General features: G+C 43.0%; 1 protein-coding gene across 1 annotated transcript in view; it reads left to right on the forward strand.

Annotated features, from left to right (window-relative positions):
- LOC122528211 overlaps positions 1-22638 on the forward strand; it is a 360579-nt gene that overhangs the window by 241656 nt on the left and 96285 nt on the right. The window contains exon 3 of the mRNA XM_043653107.1: positions 8699-8841. Coding sequence (XP_043509042.1) covers positions 8699-8841 — 143 coding nt within the window. The remainder of the gene's footprint in view (positions 1-8698; positions 8842-22638) is intronic.

The raw sequence follows: 22638 nt of genomic DNA on the forward strand, positions 1-22638 counted from the left end.
ATTTTTTACAACAGACTCTCTCCCTTTGCCAAATAGTTTCAACCAGTTTCTATTAAACTATTAGTAGCGAATATAAAATTAGAAATTAGAATAACGATAAGATTTGACAATGTATGATACAACGTAAAACATAATTTTAGTATTATATTGGTGAAATTTAGCAATGTCGATCGATCGAACAAAATTTCAGCCAATTTCCAGCCCGTCCACTGAGAATATTAATACAAATAAATAAATTTTCCCAAGTAAATAATTTTTTACAACAGACTCGCTCCCTTTGCCGAATAGTTCCAACCAGTTTCTATTAAACTACTAGTAGCGAATATAAAATTAAAAATTAAAATAACGATAAGATTTGACAATGTATGATACAACGTAAAACATAATTTTAATATTATATTGGTTAAATTTAGTAATGTCGATCGTACAAAATTTCAGCCAGCTTCTAGCCCGTCCATTGAGAATATTAATACAAATAAATAAATTTTCCCAAGTAAATAATTTTTTACAACAGACTCGCTCCCTTTGCCGAATAGTTCCAACCAGTTTCTATTAAACTACTAGTAGCGAATATAAAATTAAAAATTAGAATAACGATAAGATTTGACAATGTATGATACAACGTGAAATATAATTTTTAATAATTGGTTAAATTTGGCAATGTCGATTGATCGTACAAAATTTCAGCCAACTTGCAGCACGCGTCCATTGAGAATATTAATACAAATAAATAAATTTTTCCAAAGGGTCGAGAACAACAACTGTTGTGTGCCGTGCATGCACTCTCCGCGTGTGTTTTCCAATTCGTGACGCGGGGTAGAACGGGGTTAAGCGAAATTACACGGGCACAAATAAGCGTGCGACGCGCGGCCATTATCTGTAATGCAGGCCACGAGCTTAGCAGTGGAAGTAAGCTGCGGAAAACGGGCAGATGCGTAATTCGTATTAATCGTGAGGCGGAATGGCTCCGGCCCGAGCGAGTTTTGATAACGCGTAGCCTGGCCTGGCCTGGCCTAGCCTGGCCTGGTCGCGCGCAAAGGGGCTGGCACGGGATCCAGTCGCGACAGTCTAAATCCGGTGGAACGTTAATAAACGAAAGGTGCGCCCGTGGGACGTGTCGCGCGGAAATGAATTTCACTATGAGAGCCGGCGAGCAATAATTGCGCTGGAGAGACGCTCGTAACGTCGCGCGGCAACGAACGACGCCGGCGTCCGGCTTCGCGCCGAGGCAGCCAGCCGCGTGAATTCTACTCGGGAATTAAGCCGAACGTACGAGCGCAATACCTGCTTCGGTCCACGCGCGAGGAATAAAGAAACTCGAGCGGAGACGGAGCAGTGTAAAAAAAAAACGTGTCCGTCTGATATCGGGGATGAATCTCGGGGGGGAGCAATCTGATGCGATTATTGAGCTCTGAAAATCTGTGTGTCTGCAACGAAATAAACGCCGTGTGTGTTTTACTCGAGTTCGCGCGTTAATTGAATTCGTGATGCATTCGTTGTGCCTGAGAACGAACTTTATGGATTCGAGAAATCTGTTTCGAAACGTTCGAAAAGTGTGCACGATCGAGACATTCTGTATTTTAGCACGTGAGACGAAAGAAAAATAATATATTTGTGCAGAACGAAGGGAACGTGCGTTCGTGGAAAGAAATCGGTGATGGTAAGATGAATCAATGTCAGGAATTTTAATACTTTCCTAACATTTGTTAAGAACACTGTTGCTCTGTATACAACGATATATTGCTATTCAGTAATGTAGAGATATACTATAAATAATGTTTATTTAATAGGTGTATATGTGATAATAGAACAACAAATAATTAAACAAGACAAATAACATTCAATCAACACGAATTAACAACTCAAATAAACACAAATAACATTCAATCAACACGAATTAACAACACAATTGACACATTTAATAGCTCTTTCCGAATGCTCTCTCACGACTCGGTTTTTCAACTCACTCGACGCTGGCCTTTTCAAAAAGAAAAACGCTCCATGCCTACTTGTTGGACTTCTCGCATCACGTTCATATTTTATCGTACATCTAAGATAATATAACAAACGGGCTGTTATATTCAAACATAACTAAAATCATAACTACAGATTAATTATAATAACCGATACTATAGTAATAAAAAGGTTAATTCTTATGTCTACCTAAAGAAAAAATTATAACTACAGATTAATTATAATACTACCGATACAGTGACAAAAGGGTTAAAGTTAATTCTTATGTCTATTTAAAAAAAAAAAAAAAAAAAACAATACATACATATCTATGAACCATGAATTAAATTAATCATGAAAATATGGTAGACATATTTCGAGGTAGATAAAAGTATTAATCATCGTGTACACCTCTCGAACGTGCGTAAAGATTTTACGTGGCAATAAACAGATCGTGCGTGCGACAATAATAACATCATGCGTTAGCAGGATCACGCGTCGTAGATTCGATAAAAGCGCGGCAAGTGTCCGCGTACCTTCGGACGGCGTTGTACGTGGGCTGAACGACGATTTGACGAGCGTTATTGCGCGCCAGAGCGAGATTTACGAGGCGGGCTGGTGTGAATTGGCCGCCGTTTGTTACGCGATCAACGGTGGAAATATAACGAGGAAAAAGCGTAGCGACGTAGCGTTAACACGTGGCTGAAACGAACGATGGACGGGTGCCACCCCCGTGCGCGAGAAGTTAGCGTAGCGTTATTTCGGCGTAGTATAGTGACGTAGGTGACTGTAAGTCGGGATGAGCAGCGTTATTGAAACGTTAAGGAGCAAGTTACTACTTGGGTGTATTCTTACGCGCTATCTAATACTACTTATCTCGCGCGGCGTAGCTCGAGCGGCTGCATTCATTCGCAGGATGATCGTAAAATCCATTCTTAAGGCGGTCTGCTGCTCAGCTTCCGAGTTACCGCCTAATCTTCTCTCCGTGGAATATCCGAGTGCCTATTGTCGACCTTTTGCGACACTTTCGAAACGAGTATCTCTCGCACATTTATTGTATATTTTGACATATATGACGGTCGACCAACCAGGCCTGAAAATATTGACTCACACTGATTGTGAATAGTTCTCCTTAAAACACAGCGAACACGTATTCATAAGGCAAACGCTGCTTTCCCCCCTCTCTTCGAGTTAAGATACAAACAGATATAAAAAGACAAGAGTGCTGAGAAGAGAAGAGATCCTGTACAACCATCATCCCTCACCACAGTTACAACGTACAATAGAATAAAAATATAAATGTCGTTCCTTTACGCGGAATCCAACGCATTAACGCGTCGTCGATTCTCTCTTGCATAAAGTCCCGCGAGTTTTCAAACAAACGTTTGTACCAAATATTTCAATACGCACGAACGCGTACTGTGTGGTGTAGATGATAAAAGATGCGAGGGTTTCATCAGTTTCTTTGATAGAGGAGAAACGGAGATGGAACCAAGCAGATTCCAATTTTTCTCAATCAACCGATCGAAACTTCCTTCTATGATATACGGGCGCGAGTCAAGGGTCAAGCGGGCGCTCGTCGAGTCTGTTCATCCCCTTTAAGCGATTTCACATGCGCGCGCTCGCGAGACACGGAGAGATACACCGAGAAACGGGAGAAACGTGTTGGCTATAAAGAGGAGAGAGGCGGTAGGATCCAAAAAGAGGGAGAAAGAGGGAAAGAGAGCAACGAGCACGGCGAACGAGAGAGAGAGAGAGAAAAAGAAAGTGACGCGGAGGCTGGTGGCGCGAGAGGAGCAGACGGAGAGGCGCGCGATGGATCCAGCAGGGAAGGGTTTCTAATTTGGTGCCGCGGCAAAAATCGACACTCCGTCTAGACTACCGCCACTCTCCGGTTAGTAGGCGCGTATATATGCCACCTCGCGAGAGAGAGAGAGAGAGAGAGAGAGAGAGAGAGAAAGCTGGCCGAAGAAGGAGCGAGGTAAGGGAGATACGCGGAGGAGAAAGGGTCAGACGGAGGGAAAGAAAGAGAGCTGGAGGCACGGCCCGATGGAGAGGGATAAACCGAGATTTCTATTTATGTATTCCACCTCGTTCATGACTCCGGCCCCGTCTTTCGCGCTCTCCTTTCATCTCGTTACGTTTTTGCGGCCGGTTAGCCCGCCGATCCTCCTCCCTGGCCTCCGTCACACAGCCCTTACCCCCTTTACGCGAAACCCCTTTGACGCGTTCCAAAGAGGAAATCGATCCGCCAGAAATTTTCTAACGACCCAGCCCAGGCGGATCCCCAGACGAGCGCCGTGCCACGTCTGCCACGTCTGCTACGTCTGGAGACCAAACGCCGTCTGCGGAAATTCCTTTCGAAAAGTTTCCGCGAGGTGATGGCCTTTCGCGAGGAGTCTGCGTCGTCTCTCGCTGGCCCCGGCCGCGCCTTTCTGCTTTTAATTACTCGCCGGTTGGCGATCAGGAATTTTTCCGGGACAGTGCCAAGGCGGGCCAATGGGAGGGGATAAAAATACTTGCACTCGAAATTGATATTACCCGGGATATGAAACTGTCTTTAACTGGCTCGTCTGGCGCGGACAATGCCCGTATTGCCGTAAACTAAAAATTCGTGCTCGAGATTGCTCGAAGAAGAGCTGAGAGATACGCGTTAAGAACACGGATCTTGAAAATTTCTTAATGTTTTGAACACATGAATTCGGAAGCGATCTCTATTCATCAACTGTCAACAATCGTTTAATACTAGATCTACCAAAATGGTCAAAATGGACCAATTTGCAATTTCCTATGGAAACTTTATATATTTGTGAGAGTGTATTTTTAAATCATTCGAGTGATGTTTAATGAAATATATTGACAGAAGATCCCTTATCGTATTGTATTATTTGTATTAATTTTATAAATATTCTACTTTAGTTGTCGGTAATTTTAATGTTAATGGCATAATTCAAATCGGAAAATGAGTCTCAAATATGAAGCAATGATAGAAGGCTGAGTAATAATATCCAATTTAAAAAAGATCGCTTCTTCGCATTAGTTTAACACTAGAATTACCAAAGTGATCGAAATGACAAATTTATATATATATAATTTTCTATAGAAATTTTATATATTTATACTAATATATTTTTAACAAAATATATTAATGAAAGCTCAGGTTCTTTATTATATTATTAACTTTTTCTTGCACCTTATACTTTAATTTCTTTGCTAAAAAATTCAATTTAACTTTAGTAATTCCAGTGTTAATAATTAAATCGCATAATTTAAATCGAAAAATAAATCTCAAATAGATAAAATAATAATATCCGATATTAATTTTTAAAAGATCGCTTCTTCGCAAGAGTTTAACACTGGAACTACCAAAGTGATAAAAATGACTAATTTATAATTTTTGTATAATGTATACATATACTTTTTATATCTGTAATAGTGAATTTTTAGACATTTGAGTGATTTTTAACAAAATATATTAATAGAAGCTCGTGTACTTTATCGTACCATTAACTTTCTCTCGTACCTTGCGTGTCAATTTTTTTTTTTTGCCACAAATATTAAATTTTAATCGTCGATAGTTAGTGTTAGCACCAAAGTCGCGACAAAACAATTCGGCAATGCGAGATCCTCCGCGGCAGTAGGAGCGGAAACGAGTTTTGCTTGACAAATTCAACCATCGTCAAAGGACGATCTTATATTCATTCTCTGGCATTGGGATCGCGTACGAGCTTGTGTTCCCGAAGGAGCACAAAGTGGACACGAGGAGGCATCGCGTATAAAAGACAGCGTAAAGGCAGCAGTGGAAGAGTAAAGGGAAGAAGTCGAGGTTAATCCAAGGGGCCGCGCAAATTGTGTTCGCCGCTGCTGCTCTTCGCTTTCATTATCTTTAACTCTCTCCCGGCCTGTTTTACCATCCGCCTGAGAGGGCAATTACCCCCGTACAACCCTCCTTCATCGGTCCGTTTCCGGCGATCTCTCAATTCTTTCGTCGCGTTTCGATCCGCCTCCGCCGAATTAAAACTCCCCCGGGTTACCGCGAGATCCCGGCCGAATCTCCGAGGGAAAGCAGGGCTTTCAAGCGACTCGATATTCGATATTTAGAAGCAATGAATCACCAATCGCGCAATAATAGTTGCCCGTTTTATCTCGACAGCGAGTCCATTTTCGAAGAAACTAAAAAAATGAAATTTGCAATCGCAAGAATTAGAATTTAAATCATAGAATATTCATTTTTTTCTTTCTCTTTTTTCTTCGAAAGACCTCGAACATCTCAAAATAAAAGAAAATTTATAAATATTTCGAAATGAACATTTGAAGTATATAGTAGAGCTTTTCGCAATTAAAACTGCGTGATGTCCAAAGATCTGATCGATCGAATGATTTCGTCGTCGACGATTTATTTAATTAACCGCGAGTCAAAGGTATAAGCCGAGTGTATCGAAAATGAGATTGTCGAGCGACAGTGAAAGAAACCGGGTGGAAATTTAGCGCCAACGGATTACAAGCCTGGACCGAGCTTTCGCTTCGGGAACGTCAGACGGCCACCAGGGCGAAATTAATAACAGCGTCGACAGGCTAGAGAAAACATCGATCTCGCGGCAATTAAGGGATTATACCGCGGGGTATTCATGGCGCAACGGGCACGGAAATTGCGTTCGATCGGATCGCGATCTGCGCGGCGCGCGCGTTTCGTTAATCATCGCTCCGGCTGAAATGTTGGGGAATTAGTCGAAAGTGGCGCTATCCGTTTTATCCTATCGCGTCGTTTCAAAATCGCGGCGTCGGCCAAGCTTGAAAACCAATTCGCGGTGACAGCGTCCTGTATGCCACATTATTGTGGATTATGGCCGCGGCGCGTGTCGTTCCCGTCAATTATTTGCCGAAAAAAAAAAAAAAAAAATGGATATTTTGTCGCCTCGTTCCCACGTCGTACCATCGCCAGGATAAAAAAAAATCTACGCGAAACTGAAAATAAAAAGAAATTTACGGGAAGAAAACGAAATAAAACGAAGCGAGAAAACTGACGGTAATCGAAGTTTCTGTTTTTCAAAACAGATCGACGGAAGGCTGAAAGAACCTGCCACGTGTTCTCCAACTTTTCCATTGTTGTATATTCTAAATTTTAACAAGTCAATGTTGACCGAGCAACTCTTATTCTTCCAAAGGTACATTAAAGTCAAATATTAACTCTTCAAGGCTGCTAACTCTTTCGCTTGCTCCTTTCATCAACCGAGTTCTACATCGCCGCGTTAGAAATTAAAATCTCTCGCTGTTTCATCGGGATGAATGATACAGTTGATTCAGATCTTGCCGCGTAGTTATCCGAACGGTAAACTTTTGTGGAGTAACAATGGACCTTTCGCTCATTAGACGTCAGTAGATGTCAGTTATAAATTCTCTTTCGTCTCGTACATCGAACGTGTGCAAAGAGTACAGCGAAAGATTTAATGCTTTCTGTTGAGGGTATTCATGATCCCTTAGGGTTCAAAGGACCACTTACTATTGCAGGAAACGAATAACTCGGTGGATTTGCACTGTGTTTATTGCGCAATAAGCCTGATAAGCCTTTTAGTAAATTCAGAAAGCTTGACAAGTCTGAATGACTAAGGTACTGACGTGTTCGACAGATACACTTACAGCTTTTTAATATATTTAAAATATATTTAAAATATATTTAAAAATATATATAAATATATTTTATATAAATATATATAACAAATATATATACAATAAATAAAATATATATAAATATATTTAAAATATAATATATTAACATATGTAAAATATATGATATTTTAAATATCATGTAAAATATATATTATATTTAAATTATATATTTAAAATATAATTATTATTATATAATTATATATATTTATGAATAATATAGTTTTTTAATATCATTAGTATAATAATTATTATTATATAAAATATAATTATTATAATATATTTAAAATATAATTTAAATATAATATATGTAAAATATATTTAACATATAACGTAAACATATTTGTAATAAAATATATTTACAACATTTAACACTTGACGACATATTTACGAACAGAGAACAGAGAATTCTAGTATGCACTCTGCTTTAGTTTAATTATATGTACGCCCAGCGAGAAAGATTTGAAAATAATGAATTCTTTTCATCCGACGGATTTTTCGGGAACAGATCCGCGGCCCGCATCGATCGTCATCGATGTATTTGCGTTTACGGGGAGGGGGGGAATTCCGGTAATACGGCAGCGTTCGAAAAGTTATTAAATTTGCCGGGCGTCTCGAGGGCAAGTTCGAAAGCTTCTCGCTAGTAGAAGTTTCGGCTTCTTCATACGGAAAAACGAGTTTTCCCTCGCCGGGGATAGAGAGAAGTCCGGAGATTTCGAGAAGAACCTCGAGCTCTAAACCCAACGGAAGCTCTCGCTGGCAGGCAGGGGGTTGTCCGGGATCCACAGGCGCAGGCAAAACTTCCTGTTTGCCCCGTAACTTTCCCAGGAATCTTCTGCCTCGACCGGGGAACTCGACTACTCGGGGAAGGTGCGCACGTCGCCTCCGAGACTCACCGCATCCTACCAGGAGAAAGATAATAAACGAACTAACCCGGCTATCTGGCCGCGTTTCCCCCCCGCGTTTGAATATCGCGAGAGCAAACCAGCGCGATGATAAACTTGGCGTTTGCACAGCTAGAGAAGCTGTCTTGGAGGAGCTGTCTAATGAAACGTTACACATTGTTGTTGTCTGTTCGCAGGCGGAGATCGAAAGTGGTGATATCGTCCGCGAAACCGGAGGACAGCGGCAGATACGAGTGCGTTGCGGAGAGTACTTCCGGTCATCGGGCCTCACTCGCGGCCCAGCTTCTAGTCGCTCACGATACGAGAATTCCGGAAACCAGTGAGTATCGCTTCAATGTTTTCTCACGGCACGTAACTGTTTCTCGCTCGAAAGTGCTCGAAAGCAAAAATTTCTTCTGTTTCCTTTTTTTTTTCTTTTTCTTTTTGTATCGAATCTTTCATTTTCAATCGGATTCAAATTTCACCGACCGAGTCGTGTCTCGTTGATCAAACCACAGGAAACTTCAATTTTCTCAGACAAAAGTTCTTCTGTAACGAGTTTTCGAATACTTTCGCGAGACTGTATACGTGTCGTTACAAGGATGATTGGGACTAGATGTTCTGCGATGAGTTTATTATTGCAACACTGGACTGTGTCCAACGGAACTTGAAAATGGAAAATTACGTTACGAATGAACTTCGCGAATATCTCGTGGAATCACATTTATTAACAATTAGGCGTGGAAACTGTACAAGTTGAAAGTTACAAGCCACATCTTACCGAGAATTGTACCGAATCCGACGAGAATTAAACCGTTTCTTTTTTAAAATTGAACTGTTTCTCACCCCGCGAGCCTTTATTAGAACAACGCTTTATTAGAACAACGTACGATCTAGCCAATCACATTTAAAAGTCATTTAAAAGCCAATTCAACTGCTCTGCTGTAGGTCATGTAGAAACTAAAGGCAAATTAAAGCATCGATAAAGACGAACGTAACAGACTTGCGAAACAGATTTGACTTCCCTAACCGGAAACATTCAATAGAATGTCCAACGAAGATACGAGTAAACCGAGGTTCAGAGTATCGAACAGTTTTGCGCTAACAATATGAACACACACGCATATGCGCGTTCTCAGGTAAGTTTCCAGACTTTCGTGACAGTCGTGTCATAACATTCGCCAATGTTAATGAAATTTCGAAACGTTTCACACGCGAAAGCGTAAAACTTTCCTAATAAACGTCACGCTGCTTCACAGAACACGTCTCCGCGACAATTTTGTCTTTACGGAGGCGAACGGAGTGTGTCTGTTTATTCCGCGAATACGAATCGATCTCTCTCTCTCTCTTTCTTTCTGTCGCGCGGTCTCATTAATAAAAATACAGAAGAAACACGGTATTCTGACGCCTTTAAAAACGCGGACAGCTTCGTTATTCGAGCGTCGATCGTCGATACAAAAACGGGACGGGAGCGGTGGAACGTTTGCGAACAAAGGGAACGGGAGACGCGTTTTGTTGGGCCGCGCCGGTTGGATTTCCGGCCGACGATCGATCGAGCGATCGACCGATCGATCGATCGATCGCCCGCACGCCAACACCTGCCGTGCATCAACGCCCGTAGTTTCAGTTTTCGCTCGTTGTCGTCATAACTCCGATGGTGCGTAACACCCGGCCTTGCGCCGGGAATCTCCATTGAATCGGCGAAAAAATAGAGGCGCCCCGTTTTGCACGCGCAACGGGACTTCACGATACACTGCCTTGCACAACCCGCGACATTTTCGATGACCCGCCTCCGATTGTCGCCGTGAAAATCATTCTTTTCTATCCGCGTTTCGTTTTTCTTCCGTATTTATTCCTGACTCGCGCGACAATTCCGAAAAAGGACCGCGCAACAAAATCCTTTCATCTCTTTTGGCTCTCGTCGTTGTCGAGTTACAGACTTGACAACTAAAGTTTGAGACATTCGACTCAAACTTGGACTACGTGTCACTGAAAATAAATTTATGTCCGAGAATGCTTTATTGAAAAGATACAAGCTTTTAAAAATATTCATAATTTATCGTGACAGTTATAAGAAATGTTCGAAAACTCCTCCTTCTGCAAGAATGCTGGCTTCCATTCGTCGAATTAGCGAACTCTTTCGAATATTCCATTGGAAATAATAGTAAATGCATTTTGAATACATTGCCAAAGTATCTGGTGACCTAGGAGTCCAACTGATCCAACGTTGAAGGAATTGTCCAAAATGTGGCGGGGCACCATCATGTTGAAATCATTTGATAGCGTGTTTCCAATAAGACATCGTGCAGACATATCGTGAAGATTATTGTGGGATGGACAAATTCTGAGAAAGGGCCCAAAACTTTCTCCAGTGCCCAACAATTGACAACCAGATGTCCCAAGTGGCGTACTGTAGAGAAAGTTAGGCTTGGGACTTGAGAATGTTTATGGCTAGCCTTTCACAGGCCTAGCATTTAAGATGTTAAGGTTTGTGTGTATGTGTGTATGTGAAAGCGAGAAGACAGAGAGAGCGAAAATTGAGCGTAAACGTAGCAATTAAGAGAAAATAGTGTAAAACGTCACTTTATAATCATCATTAAACGAGTTTTCTTATTTTAAATAAACAACCATCTTTTGTCAAAATTCCTACATCATTCTGCAATAATCTTACTGAGAATTTGCAACACGTATACGATTCTGTACAAAGAATTGCAAGAAGAATTTTGTCCATAAATTTTTGAACGCTTATGTCTTTTCAATAAAGCATTTTCGGACATGAGTTTATATGAAATTTTTTCATCTGTTTGACCTCAGTAACACGTAGTCCAAGTTTGGTCTCAACTTTTTCGGACACCTGTATATATATTTTCGATATATCAGATTGAATGAAACGACACATCGGTTTCAATTTCTTGGAATTAAATGAATCTGAGTGGAGAGTCCACATCCGGGTGGAAGTTTGTGGAAGGTTTCTATTCTCGATCGAAAAGGTATCGAAACGCGGGATTTTCCGCCATGAATTGATCGAAAAGTACAGCACGTTGGTTCTTGACAAGATACTCTGCAAATAGAAATTCGTAGGCGTGCAATCGAAAAGTAGAGTAATTTCCCACATGTCCGATCGTCTCTAAACAGAACATAGAAAAATCCCTTTCACAGCAATCCCTTGAAACTTCCTTTCTTAGATCCTCCCCCCGAGCCATTTTATCCAACATCGCCAGTCATCGAACGCTAGAATTACACTGCGGAATGTTGAAACAAATCTTCCAACGTTTTCGAATTCTTGCAATTTCCTTCTCCTGCAAGTTTCTCTTTTGCAACAATTTTTTCGCTAGTGGCATAGTTACGCTCCTCACTGTACGTAAAGTGTCTACTACGAGAGAGAGAGAGGGAGCACGTTAAAACTCGGTCAGGACGTCTGGAGCGGAACGATAATCGATCCTGCACGGAAGATGAGGAGCATCAGGTTCACCGCGTGGCCTTTACGGCTAACGTATCGCGTAAAGATACCGCGGCCACGACGTGCATAAACGTCCGAAACGGTTCGCGAACAGTTATCGATCGGCGAAGGGGAAGCTAGACCTCGAGGCAGAAGGCCACCGTCAGCGGTACACGGCGAAACGTTAGTTTATGACTTTTCATAATACCTCGCAACATTTGGTAGACGTTTTTTCGCCGGTGGCTATTTATGCTCCGACTCGAGGAGAAGTGCAGCCTTGCGCAATCGGTACGGACCGGGACGAAAAAACGGGCCAAAGCACTCGCGTTTGCGATACTTGTAACTCAGCTCGCGGCTCGTGCTGTAATTTCCACCGCGATACCAGATCAATTCCCACGGAATTCGAGCGAGTAATTCCTCGCCGGAAAGGGTGCGAACCGTCTCTCGCTTGTAAAGGAACGTTTGTACCAAGCCACCATCTTATAGCTAATACTTATAGGTTTGTTACTTTCGTCAATGGGAAATGTTTCGACGAATGCGAACGATTACTTGCTCGAGAATCTTCTCTCTGTTCGATCTTGGGACAACTCGAAACGCGGTACTGTTACAAGAAGGCCGTAAAGTTACAAGAAGACGCGCGTTGCAAACGTTTGACCCTTGCCTGATCCTTCGTCCGCGTTCACTTCTGGGAACAATTGGCAATATCGCGACACCGATAGAAATCGAATTGAAAAGTCGACGACGACGACGACAGCCGATCGCTTGTACCAATGCATAATTCCATCGATCTCGCGGGCGGGCGCGGATGGTAATACGCATACCGGTGGCTGGCGCGAGTCGGCTGTTTCCGGCTAAACGACGCGGAACGCCCCGCGTTATTGTATCAAGTTACACCTCCGTGGTAGTAAAGCGTGCCATTGCGACTGCAACGGCAATTGTTAAAACATAGTGCGGTGCCGGGAGAGAGAGAGAGAGAGAGAGAGAGAGAGAGAAAGCCAGAAACACATTCGAGCTGTAGTAAAAGTTTGTGGTAAATGTTATTGCAGTCTAACTCGGCGGTGCTCGGCGGTTCGCTCTTTCGAGTAACTCTAGGCTTATAAACATTACCACAATCTGTTACCGCAATCGAGCAGCTAACCAGCAACCGAGCAGAAGTCACGGCGGCCGAGAACGCGCAGCGTGCCTGGCCGACTTCCGCCACAGGAATAAAAGAATCCCAGCCCTCAGGGCTGAGAAACTTGTCGCCAGTGGCGATCAGATCCGAGACACTTCGAATCACTTGGAATCTGGAATCGTGCGCACGATCGTACGTTAACAATTTCCGCTCACGAAACGAAGATTTACATTGCTGCTCGAAAAGTGTCGATTTGATTGGGAGGGGGAAAAAAAAAAACGTGTCTCGAGATTGGAAGAATTGCTTCAAACGTGAAATTTGCGAAATTTTATCGCACGTTGTGAAATACACATGTGCAATTTGGAATTTCATTCGTTTCTGTGGATCAATTACGACGATTGTTTGAAACGGAATGTCTCCTAGCACTTTTGAGCGTGTGTAGGTAACGAGAATGCTGCAGAGAGTTCTACCTCGTTCACTTCAAAGTGTGTCATTTCAATCTAAAATAAAATAGTTCTCTTTTTTTTTTCAAGTTACGTTCTCTGCGATCAGAATTGCCCTACGGGACTTTAAAGATTTATAAGGTCCGTAAAAACTCGAGTTTTCTCTTATCAGTGTTCGAAATGACTCGAATTTTTCGCTGTGCGAAATCAAAAATTCGAAACCCCAAACCGCATAGCGGGCGAAATAAACTTTCTTGCAATTTGCAATTCCAATTCTAAATAAAATTCGTCAAAGCTCGAGCCTTAGCGTTCGAATCTTTTGTCGTGGGCGTAGAAAAATTTAAAAACTCCAACTACTGGAATACGAAATAAATTTCCTTGTGATTTACAAATTTCAGTTGCAGGTACAATCAGCTGCAATACTTAAAAAAAATTCGTATCACTAAGGACATGCGTTGAATCGCGATTGTACGGAAATTCCAAAGTGTCTGAAAATCCCATCGCCGTTGGAGCGTTTCTTCCGTCGTCTTTCCGACCAAACGATTTCCTTTTCCACCATCCGAGTCGGAGCTTTCGTCTCGATTTCGATTCCGATCTGCCTCGTGTCGTCCCGCAGCGGCCACTTCCGACGGTCGGAGGTAGAATGACAGGGAAATTCCGCGAGAATCACGGACAACGTTCCATCGTTCCTAGATTTACGAGCCGCGCGTGTGTACGCGCGTGTACACGAAAACGGGCAGCTGACCCGCCATCAGCAGTTCAGTGCTATATGAAACCCTGACGTGGCTGGCAGGGTTGTAATTGTCGCCCTTTGTCCGTCATACGAGCTCGCAGCCCCACGGTGGCGGTGAACCGCAAGCTTCCCTCACCCACCCCCAACCGCCAGGCTGTGCGAGCATTATCGCATCAGGTGCTTAATCCTTGCTTTATCACCTGCCTCTACTGGCCCACTTCCGCGCACACCGCGCACACTCCTCTTCCTTCGATCGCGATATATCCGTTCTCCTTTGAAATCCAGTCATCGTGCCTCTTCTTCGTTTCGCGTTTCATTTATTGGCTTGATAAGCCAGGGAAATTTGGTTAATTTCTGTCGAAGAGAAAAGGAAATTTTGCACGATCGTGTTGAACGCTTCGCTTTCAGGTAAATTATGATATTCGTGAGAGAAATTGTTCATGATCAACGTTTCAAGTTGGAGAGAGAAAACATTTGATACGAATTACGCTCCAGATGGAATATTTTTCAGCGAAACTGAAGCGAAACTTGGCCAATTTTGCAATTAGAGAGGAAAAAAAATATATGTTGGTCAAGCGATTCGTGGAAAAGAGTGTTTACATCGTTGAGGTGACTCGTCGAAACTAGCCAACGAGATGGCGAATTGAAAGCGCGTTAGAATTTCGAAAGAGGCAGAAGCGAATAATCGCCGCCGGTATCCAGAGAGGAGACACCGCCGGGGAGAAGTTTCGGGAAAAATCCGGGAGAGAAAGGATTTGATTCCGCCTGAAAATACAGAATTTAGAGGCTACGCGGGGATATCCGCTGCGTGAAATATCCCGCGTGGAATATTCCGCGGGATATTTCACAAGATTAGAATTTTACCGCCGGAATCGTTACTCACTGTAAAACGACCGCACGGCTGGCTGCAAAATTCCCAAGTAAAAATTGCAAAAGATTAAAAGTCACTGCCTGTGCCGGTACAGTTACAACTGCTACCGTGTCGATGCTACGATACCTAATATAATTTTAGGTCAAAGCCACTCGAGTAAAATTCTCAAAGTTACTCGAAGCACCTTCTGTAGCAATCTGCGGGTCGCGTTCCGTCAACTTCGTCAAGTTTCCCACGAGATCCCGGTTCGTCGAGGGTTGAACAAAAGTGACACACAGTACGTACGTACGATTGCACGCGAATCGCGCTAACGTCAAGGTTTTCGTGCCTAAGTTCCGGAGAAGAGAAATCCTCCACCGGTCAAGCACCCTCGCGGGCCGCGCGGAGGGTGAACGAGGGGCGAGGCCAGCGAGAAAAAAAGGGCGCGAGAGTAGTGTACAGTTTCTTTTGCACAGGCGCGAAATACACGGAGGCGTCAGCGTGGCCGTGTACCCGTGAAATTGTAAAAAACTAAGACAGCTGCACCGAGCAATTTATCCCGTTACGCCGGAAAGAAAACGATGCTTTCAAAGAATCGTTTGCAGCTTCGGCTTTTGATGCTGATGTTGGCTTCTTCGCGGCGCATCGATCGCGGAGAAGGTCTCTGAGCGACGAGAGAGGAGAGAGAGAGAGAGAGAGAGTGAGACGCACACAGTTACATAATGACTGTTGGTTAAATGCCGATAGGACGGATAACGACAACGGGGCGAAACGGAGAAAGACCCGGAGGAAGGACCTAAGTCCGTTTAATGCTCTCGAAGGTGAAGAGACAAGGAACGAGAGGCAATTAGGGAGGGGAGGGCGGAAGGGACGAACGAAATACGTCGAAATAGAAACAATTACGAGGAAGGAAGGAAGGAAGGAAGGAAGGAAGGAAGGTTCGCGGATGCTACGGACGACGACGATAGCCATCCCCCTGGCGCCGTGTTGCCTTTCAGGGTATTGTTTCCCTCGGTAGGCGTCGAGCCGAGGCGTTGTGTCGCGGGTATAGATCGCGATCTAGTTCTTACCGAATTAATTAATTCCAACAGGACGTGGAAGAGATTTTCCAGTTTTTCTTTCATCTGTTTCAAATAATAATAACAATTGCATTTGCGACCTTGCTATCACTCTCGCGCAATAGATTTCCACGTTTCATTTAATTGTAAGTTTCGTTGACTATTAAAATAATGTACATGCATAGTACGTATATATATACATATATATGTGTGATAAAACGATGCACTCGGGTTATATTGGGAAGTGCTGCAATAAAAACAAAGAGGGAAACCGAAATTATTAACAACTGTGTAGAAACAATTTGCGCAATGCATGTTTATTTTAACAGTTTATAAAACTTGCAGTTGTAATTCAAACTCTCCAATCTCACATCGGGACGTCGCGTTGAATTCTGGATGATCCTAATTCAACGATCAAGAGAGTTATCGTTCAATTCTTCATATCGTTCGCACATGAAAATGTCATTATCAATTAAATTACGGCCACTTGAAATTTTCAAGTTTCGTTAACTGTTAAAATACTACATAGTAAATATAATACATATTAAAACACTACACAATACGTGATAATACAATGCATTCGGTTATGCTGCAATAAAAGCAGAGAGAAAGTAATTATTAACGCGAAACAACCGTGTAGAAACAATTCACGCAATACATGTGTTTATTTTAACAGTTAACAAAACTTGCAATTGCAATTCAAACTGTCCAATCTCACATCGCGAAACGTTGAACGATCCGAATTCTAACAATCGTCAAATTGCAAGATCTATCGTTCGATTTTCGTATGTAGAACGCTGGAAATTTAGAATTTCCAGTTCCTCGATCCGACAACTAAACGTTGCACTTACAAAACAACGTACGCCAGAACCTCTCCTAAAACTTCTCCCAGTGTTCCTACCTCGTAGAGGCTACGTACAGCTAACATCTCTCCTCCCCTCGAGTGGTAAAATTTTACGAGGTCGTAAGAAATGTGGGGAACACGCGTGGAAGCAGCGACGAAGGCTTGGAAAAAAAATGGGACACGCGGTAGGAATACATATCGTTAGCGAGGTGGGTTCAGGGCGATAGGGAACGCGCGATAAATGTGGCGCGAGGCGTTCGCCGCGTAACGAATGCGTGCCTCTCTTTCTCGACAGGGAATACGGGAGTTGCTAGAAGCGCGAGACGTGGTCTCGTGGCATTGTCTCTCGCGGAAGATGCGGCGCAGCCTGCTGGAAACTCCGAAACTTGTCGCGCGCGATTTCTCCCTGGCTGTCGTCGCGACGACGAATAAACGGCCGCGTCGTACGCGGCAATGGAGCGGCACACTACGGCCCGTCTGACTACGTGTCGCTCGTACTACTTACCAGCTCGTGCTACTTGCCAGTCTTGGGCGGTGCATTACGTTCGCCGGGGCGACAAAGTTTGGCGAGACGTCGGGCGCACGACGAAAGAAGAACGAGAAGAAGAGTCCTCTCCTCTCCTTCTTTCACCTGGGATTTCACCTCGACGTCGACGACGCCACGCTTTCCACCTGTAACAGACTGAAACGAACACGGTTGAAACGGATATGGCTCTGACACGGATACAGTTGAAATTTTATTAACTCGTCTTCGAGGATCTTCGTTTTATTTCCCAGTGTTGGGAGAAGTCCCAAGGATTTGTTTAACATTTCAGCGCGACATTCGTCAATTTGTATCGTCGAAAAGGAAATTTCCCATTGATTAATTTCGAGCAAAATTCGAGCAAACTGATTGTTTAATTCTGAAAAGGGTTAAGAGCTGGAGATTGCACGGCTTTCACTTGGACGAGCTAAACGAACTGTCGGCTCGAGGAGAGCTACGGACCGGCGAGAGGGAGAGACAAGAGTAATATTATGCGGCAACAAGCACTAGGAAGTCTGTTTAGCCAGTCTACCTGGATGAGAATGGTGCGCGCAACATTGGACAAACTCCGCTCGCAAGAGAGAAATACGCCTCCCGCCGCGACCGTTCGTCTCGACGAGCCCTTCGCGACCCTTCGTCCAAAACTACCCTCGCTATCCGGACACGGCGCGTTCCCGCGGTACAAACTTGCCGCAACTTGCTGCAACAGCCGTTAGTCTCGCGTGTAATAATTGTCGAATCATTCACGCATACCGGTGAATAAACTCGTGCGCGTCGTTCGTCTGATCGAAGCTCGAGGAGTTGACGAAACTGGAATAGTACTTTGACTTGACTGGAATGTAATGGCAGGACTGTGCGTAGAAAGTTGCAAGATCGTCTGGTTACAGAGGGATGAATTGCTCTAACCTAACTACACACAAATAACGTTGTTTTTCGATACTGTACAAAATTTCATTTCATTTAAGAGTTAATATAATTGATGAGAATAAGCATAGTAAATGTTGATATATTTACTCAGAATATAGGTTGAATTGTAATAAGTTAAATTATTGTCATTAGATGGTTTATTAAATTTCAGGAAAACTACATTGCTTATGTGCTCGACATTGAAATATGTTGAAACTATAGTCGAAGAGAGCAACTTTCACTTAAGATTTCGTATTAGAGGAAATGGAGTTTGGAAAAGATTTTAGTATACTTCAGTTTCGCTGATTCTATTAGGTTGAATTAATCAACAGAAAGTTATTCCACACAAATTTAAGGCTTTTCTCGCGATTAAATTTTTGTGTATTTTAAATATAGGAAACGGAAAAATAAATTTTGTGGTAATTGAAACGTATCAAGTTCAAAATAGATACAGGCTTGTTAATTGCGATTCGAAAAAGAATAAGGCAATAGCGTTGCACAAAGCAAGAAATACTCTCACGAGTATTTCCACGTACCGTAGAATACGAATTATAAGTTAATCTAGAAGTATCAATACGACATATCTCGAATTTTCCTTTTCTCAGGAAAAAAAAAAATCGCTAAGAAAATACGGATATTTTCATCGAAATTAACATTGACTCCTGTTTGGACAGAGACACGACTGCGTAGATCTATTTACCTCAATTGTCATCACTTAAATCATATAATAACTTATACGTGGACTGCTTTAATACGTATTAAAGACTTTATCGAGGAAAATCGAGTTCGATAACACTTGCTGATCGTCTAATCGAAGCTCGACTCGACTCAAGCAAGAACGCGCCGCACAGAAAAGAAACGGGGTACTAAGTATTCTGAGCGACGCGTCAGCGGAGAATCCGTGCAAACGCGAGGCAACCATCGTCGAATTGTTGCTTAATCGCGAGCTCGTTTCACAAAGTGGCACTCCGGCGAATTTCAATCGCGCTCGTCGGCCAATTCCCAGTGTAATGCGATGCAGATGCAGAAACCGCGCGATTTACCTCTCTCGCTGGCAGAGACGCGAGAACCTGCTGCACATGCATCGTTGTTACGTGTTGTTGGGACGTGTGCAGCGCGAAATTTCGTGCGCGGGCCCGGTTACCTACAATAGGAATCGCGGCCAACCGAGTAGAATTGGAGGGCTGTTTGCTGCGCGAGACAGCGCCTAACGCTCATCAGCTGCCTCTCTGACGTCTGGTCGTTTCCCTTTCGACGAAGAACGATTCTTCGAACGTTTAACCCGGTTTCACATTGGGAGAGAATGCGCGTCGCAAGGTATTAAAGACACGATGGATGCAATATATTATACACCAATAGAGATATACGACAGACATATATACAAATTGATAGAAGATACAAGTAGATACAATAGACAATAAAAAATCAATCAGGAGAACATAGATCGTTTAAAAATCGTTGGCTAGTTATTTCGTCAAAAACAAGAGAATCATACGAGATAAGGATACTTTTATCCTTGATAATTGTAATCAAAATTCAAACAGCTGTACAAACATTGAAGGATTCTATCCCATGATTGGATCTTCTCCATCATGAGGATTGAAATTCCTCCCTTTATAACGATCTCCTGGAACTGACGATTTTCTTTTGTCATTTTATCGAACGTTGACTTGAAATTTTCGGGTAAAAGTTTAAGAAAATTGTTGCCAAGGAACCACTCTTTCTGTAATTCTTTCTGTAACTATCGTTTTATTTGAAAGCTTCAAGTCGAGAATTTTTTTCATTTTTAATTGTTTCACGGCTTTTACCTACGAAGATCTTGAAAATGATTATAAAATGGCAATTTTTCTTGGACGCCCCGTGAAAAAAAAAAAAAACAGAGCACTCCGACTGCACTCCCTCGATAATTAAACTGTTATTTCGCGCTCGATGCTAATTAGCAACGCGATATAAACGAGGCCGGGGTAAAAAAGCAACGTCACCCTCCGGAGAATATTCGTGGCAGCGAGCTTTTGCATAATACCCGCTTGCTTATTCTTCTGCAGCGAGAACGAGCGTTTCTTTTCGACGAAACCTTTTCGAGTTGCCCGACACTCGCTGCGCTGTCGCAATTAATAGAAACCGGCGATACGCGCGAACGATCGTCGAGGTTTCACAATGGCACGCAGGTACGCGTGTCGTTTGCTGAAAAAGAAGTGGGCTCTTCTCGCGATTAAACGTAGAATATTTCAGGAATAAAAATATCTCAATTTATCGTGCTCTTCTGATATCGTTAAATTATCACCTTATCTGTGAAGAAATTATAAATTATCTATGAGGAGTCATATGAACGTCATTACACTTGCGAAAATTGTTTGTCATACTAAACGAAATTATTGGTTGCTCAATATCAAATATGTAATTTTACACGGATTAAATTTTTATTTCTGCAGTCATATTCTGTTATAACATATATTAATAATATATATATGTTTCATTTTTCACGAACCTTTTTTGTTAAGTTTTCTATTTTTGTTAGGTTCGAGTAAAAAATATTTATTTCTCTATTAAATGAAGGAATTGACAAAAATTAGCACGTATATTTTCTTCCCGCCCTTAGCGTCGATAAGCTGTTAAAACAGTATTTTTCTAAATAAATAATTACGTGCTTTAAAGTATCGCTTGTCGTCGGTAACTCTTTCGTGACTTAACTAAAGAAGACGATCCTCTCTCCCATTTCCTCTGACTCTCAAGACAGAAATCTCGATCCCAAATCACACCGTAGACGAAATCACGGAAATTGTCTCGGCCACGCGTGTTAGAGTAATAAAAAAAAAAAAGAAGAGAGAGAGACACAGACAGTACAAAGTCGATGGACCGACAGAGAAAAAGCGCGAGCCACTCGGTTGGCAATCCAATCGCGGGATCAAAAGGTCGATTCTGGCGAAAGCCGCTTTCGCGGCGCGTCGTCATTGCTCGGCCCCAGAGAAACGATAGCGACAAGCGGCGCGTAGACAGCGAGCGACAGCGACACGCACGAGCTTCAAGCGAGCGGTAAAAGCATTAACTCGTCTCCCGGAGCGGGGCACGATCGACGAGTTGTTATTTTTCCTCTCTCTTCTCTTCTCTTATTTTCTTTTTTTTTTTTCCTCGTCGATGCTCGGCGCGATAACCGACCGCGACGTGTGCGTGCACGTCACCGATTGAGAACGACGTACGTACATACGCTTATAACGTATGGAATTTTATATGAAGCGAGACGCGGCGAGATCGCGTTTCGCCCGCCGTAAGATCGTGTTCCTACGCGCGGCGCGATCGTCCCGATCGTCGAATCGAGGAACGTGCGAATGAAAAGCGAACGGCAGCCATCGCGTCGTGACGTCGACACCGATACCCGTGACATTCACAAACTAGTACGTTCCGTTCTCTCGTGGAACGCTCGAGAGAAGAGCTCTTACTGTCCTGTCGATTCACCGCGATGCTTCGAAATAATTCATGACGAGAACGAAGGTCGTCACTTTGCTCCCACTTCGCGCGAGAAACAAACTCAAATTCACGAGGATGAGAATTCAGAGAATGTTGTCGATGCTGGAAACGAAGAATTTTATGAGCGACGGCTAGGAGGGCGCAAGCGTTTAGTGGAAGAAAGGGAAAATTATCGTAGGAGACTGAAATATAGACTCGGAATTGTTCGCTTGCTCCCCCCCCCCCCCCCCGTAGCTTTTGTTTATCAAACAGATCGGTCACTAGGAATAGCGACGAACAGATAGAAAAGCAAACGCGTGCAATTTAGAAAATGGAACGATACTGATATTTCTGTTGTGTGTTAATAAGTGTGCATCGACCTGTCTGATCAGTGGCGTGCCTACTCTACTTATCTCTCATAGGAGAAATTCTGCTTCTACTCGCGGGAAACAACTCGTGTCTGACCAGCGACGTACCTGTTCCACTTACAAAAGCATCGCTTCCCCAACAGTCGCCAAAGGTCGAGCTGTCTGGCCAGCCACGTACCTACTCCACTCGCCTAGTATCGTTTCTCACCCACTCGCCGACATTTTCATTCGTAATTCGCTCGAGAAATCTTGCCGTTATCGATCGAATCGTCGCGAGGAAGCTCCTCAGGTATTTTTCATCGTTGCTGCGCGATGGGTTCGTTAACGAAGAACCATCGAGAGGGGGGGTAAGGGTCGGCGTTCATTCGCCATCCCGAGGTGAACGAAAGTTGGAAAGAGAGAGAAAGAGAGAGAG

This window comes from Frieseomelitta varia, unplaced genomic scaffold, assembly GCF_011392965.1.
Source record: "Frieseomelitta varia isolate USP_RPSP 00005682 unplaced genomic scaffold, Fvar_1.2 scaffold_247, whole genome shotgun sequence".
NCBI classification, from domain to species: domain Eukaryota; kingdom Metazoa; phylum Arthropoda; class Insecta; order Hymenoptera; family Apidae; genus Frieseomelitta; species Frieseomelitta varia.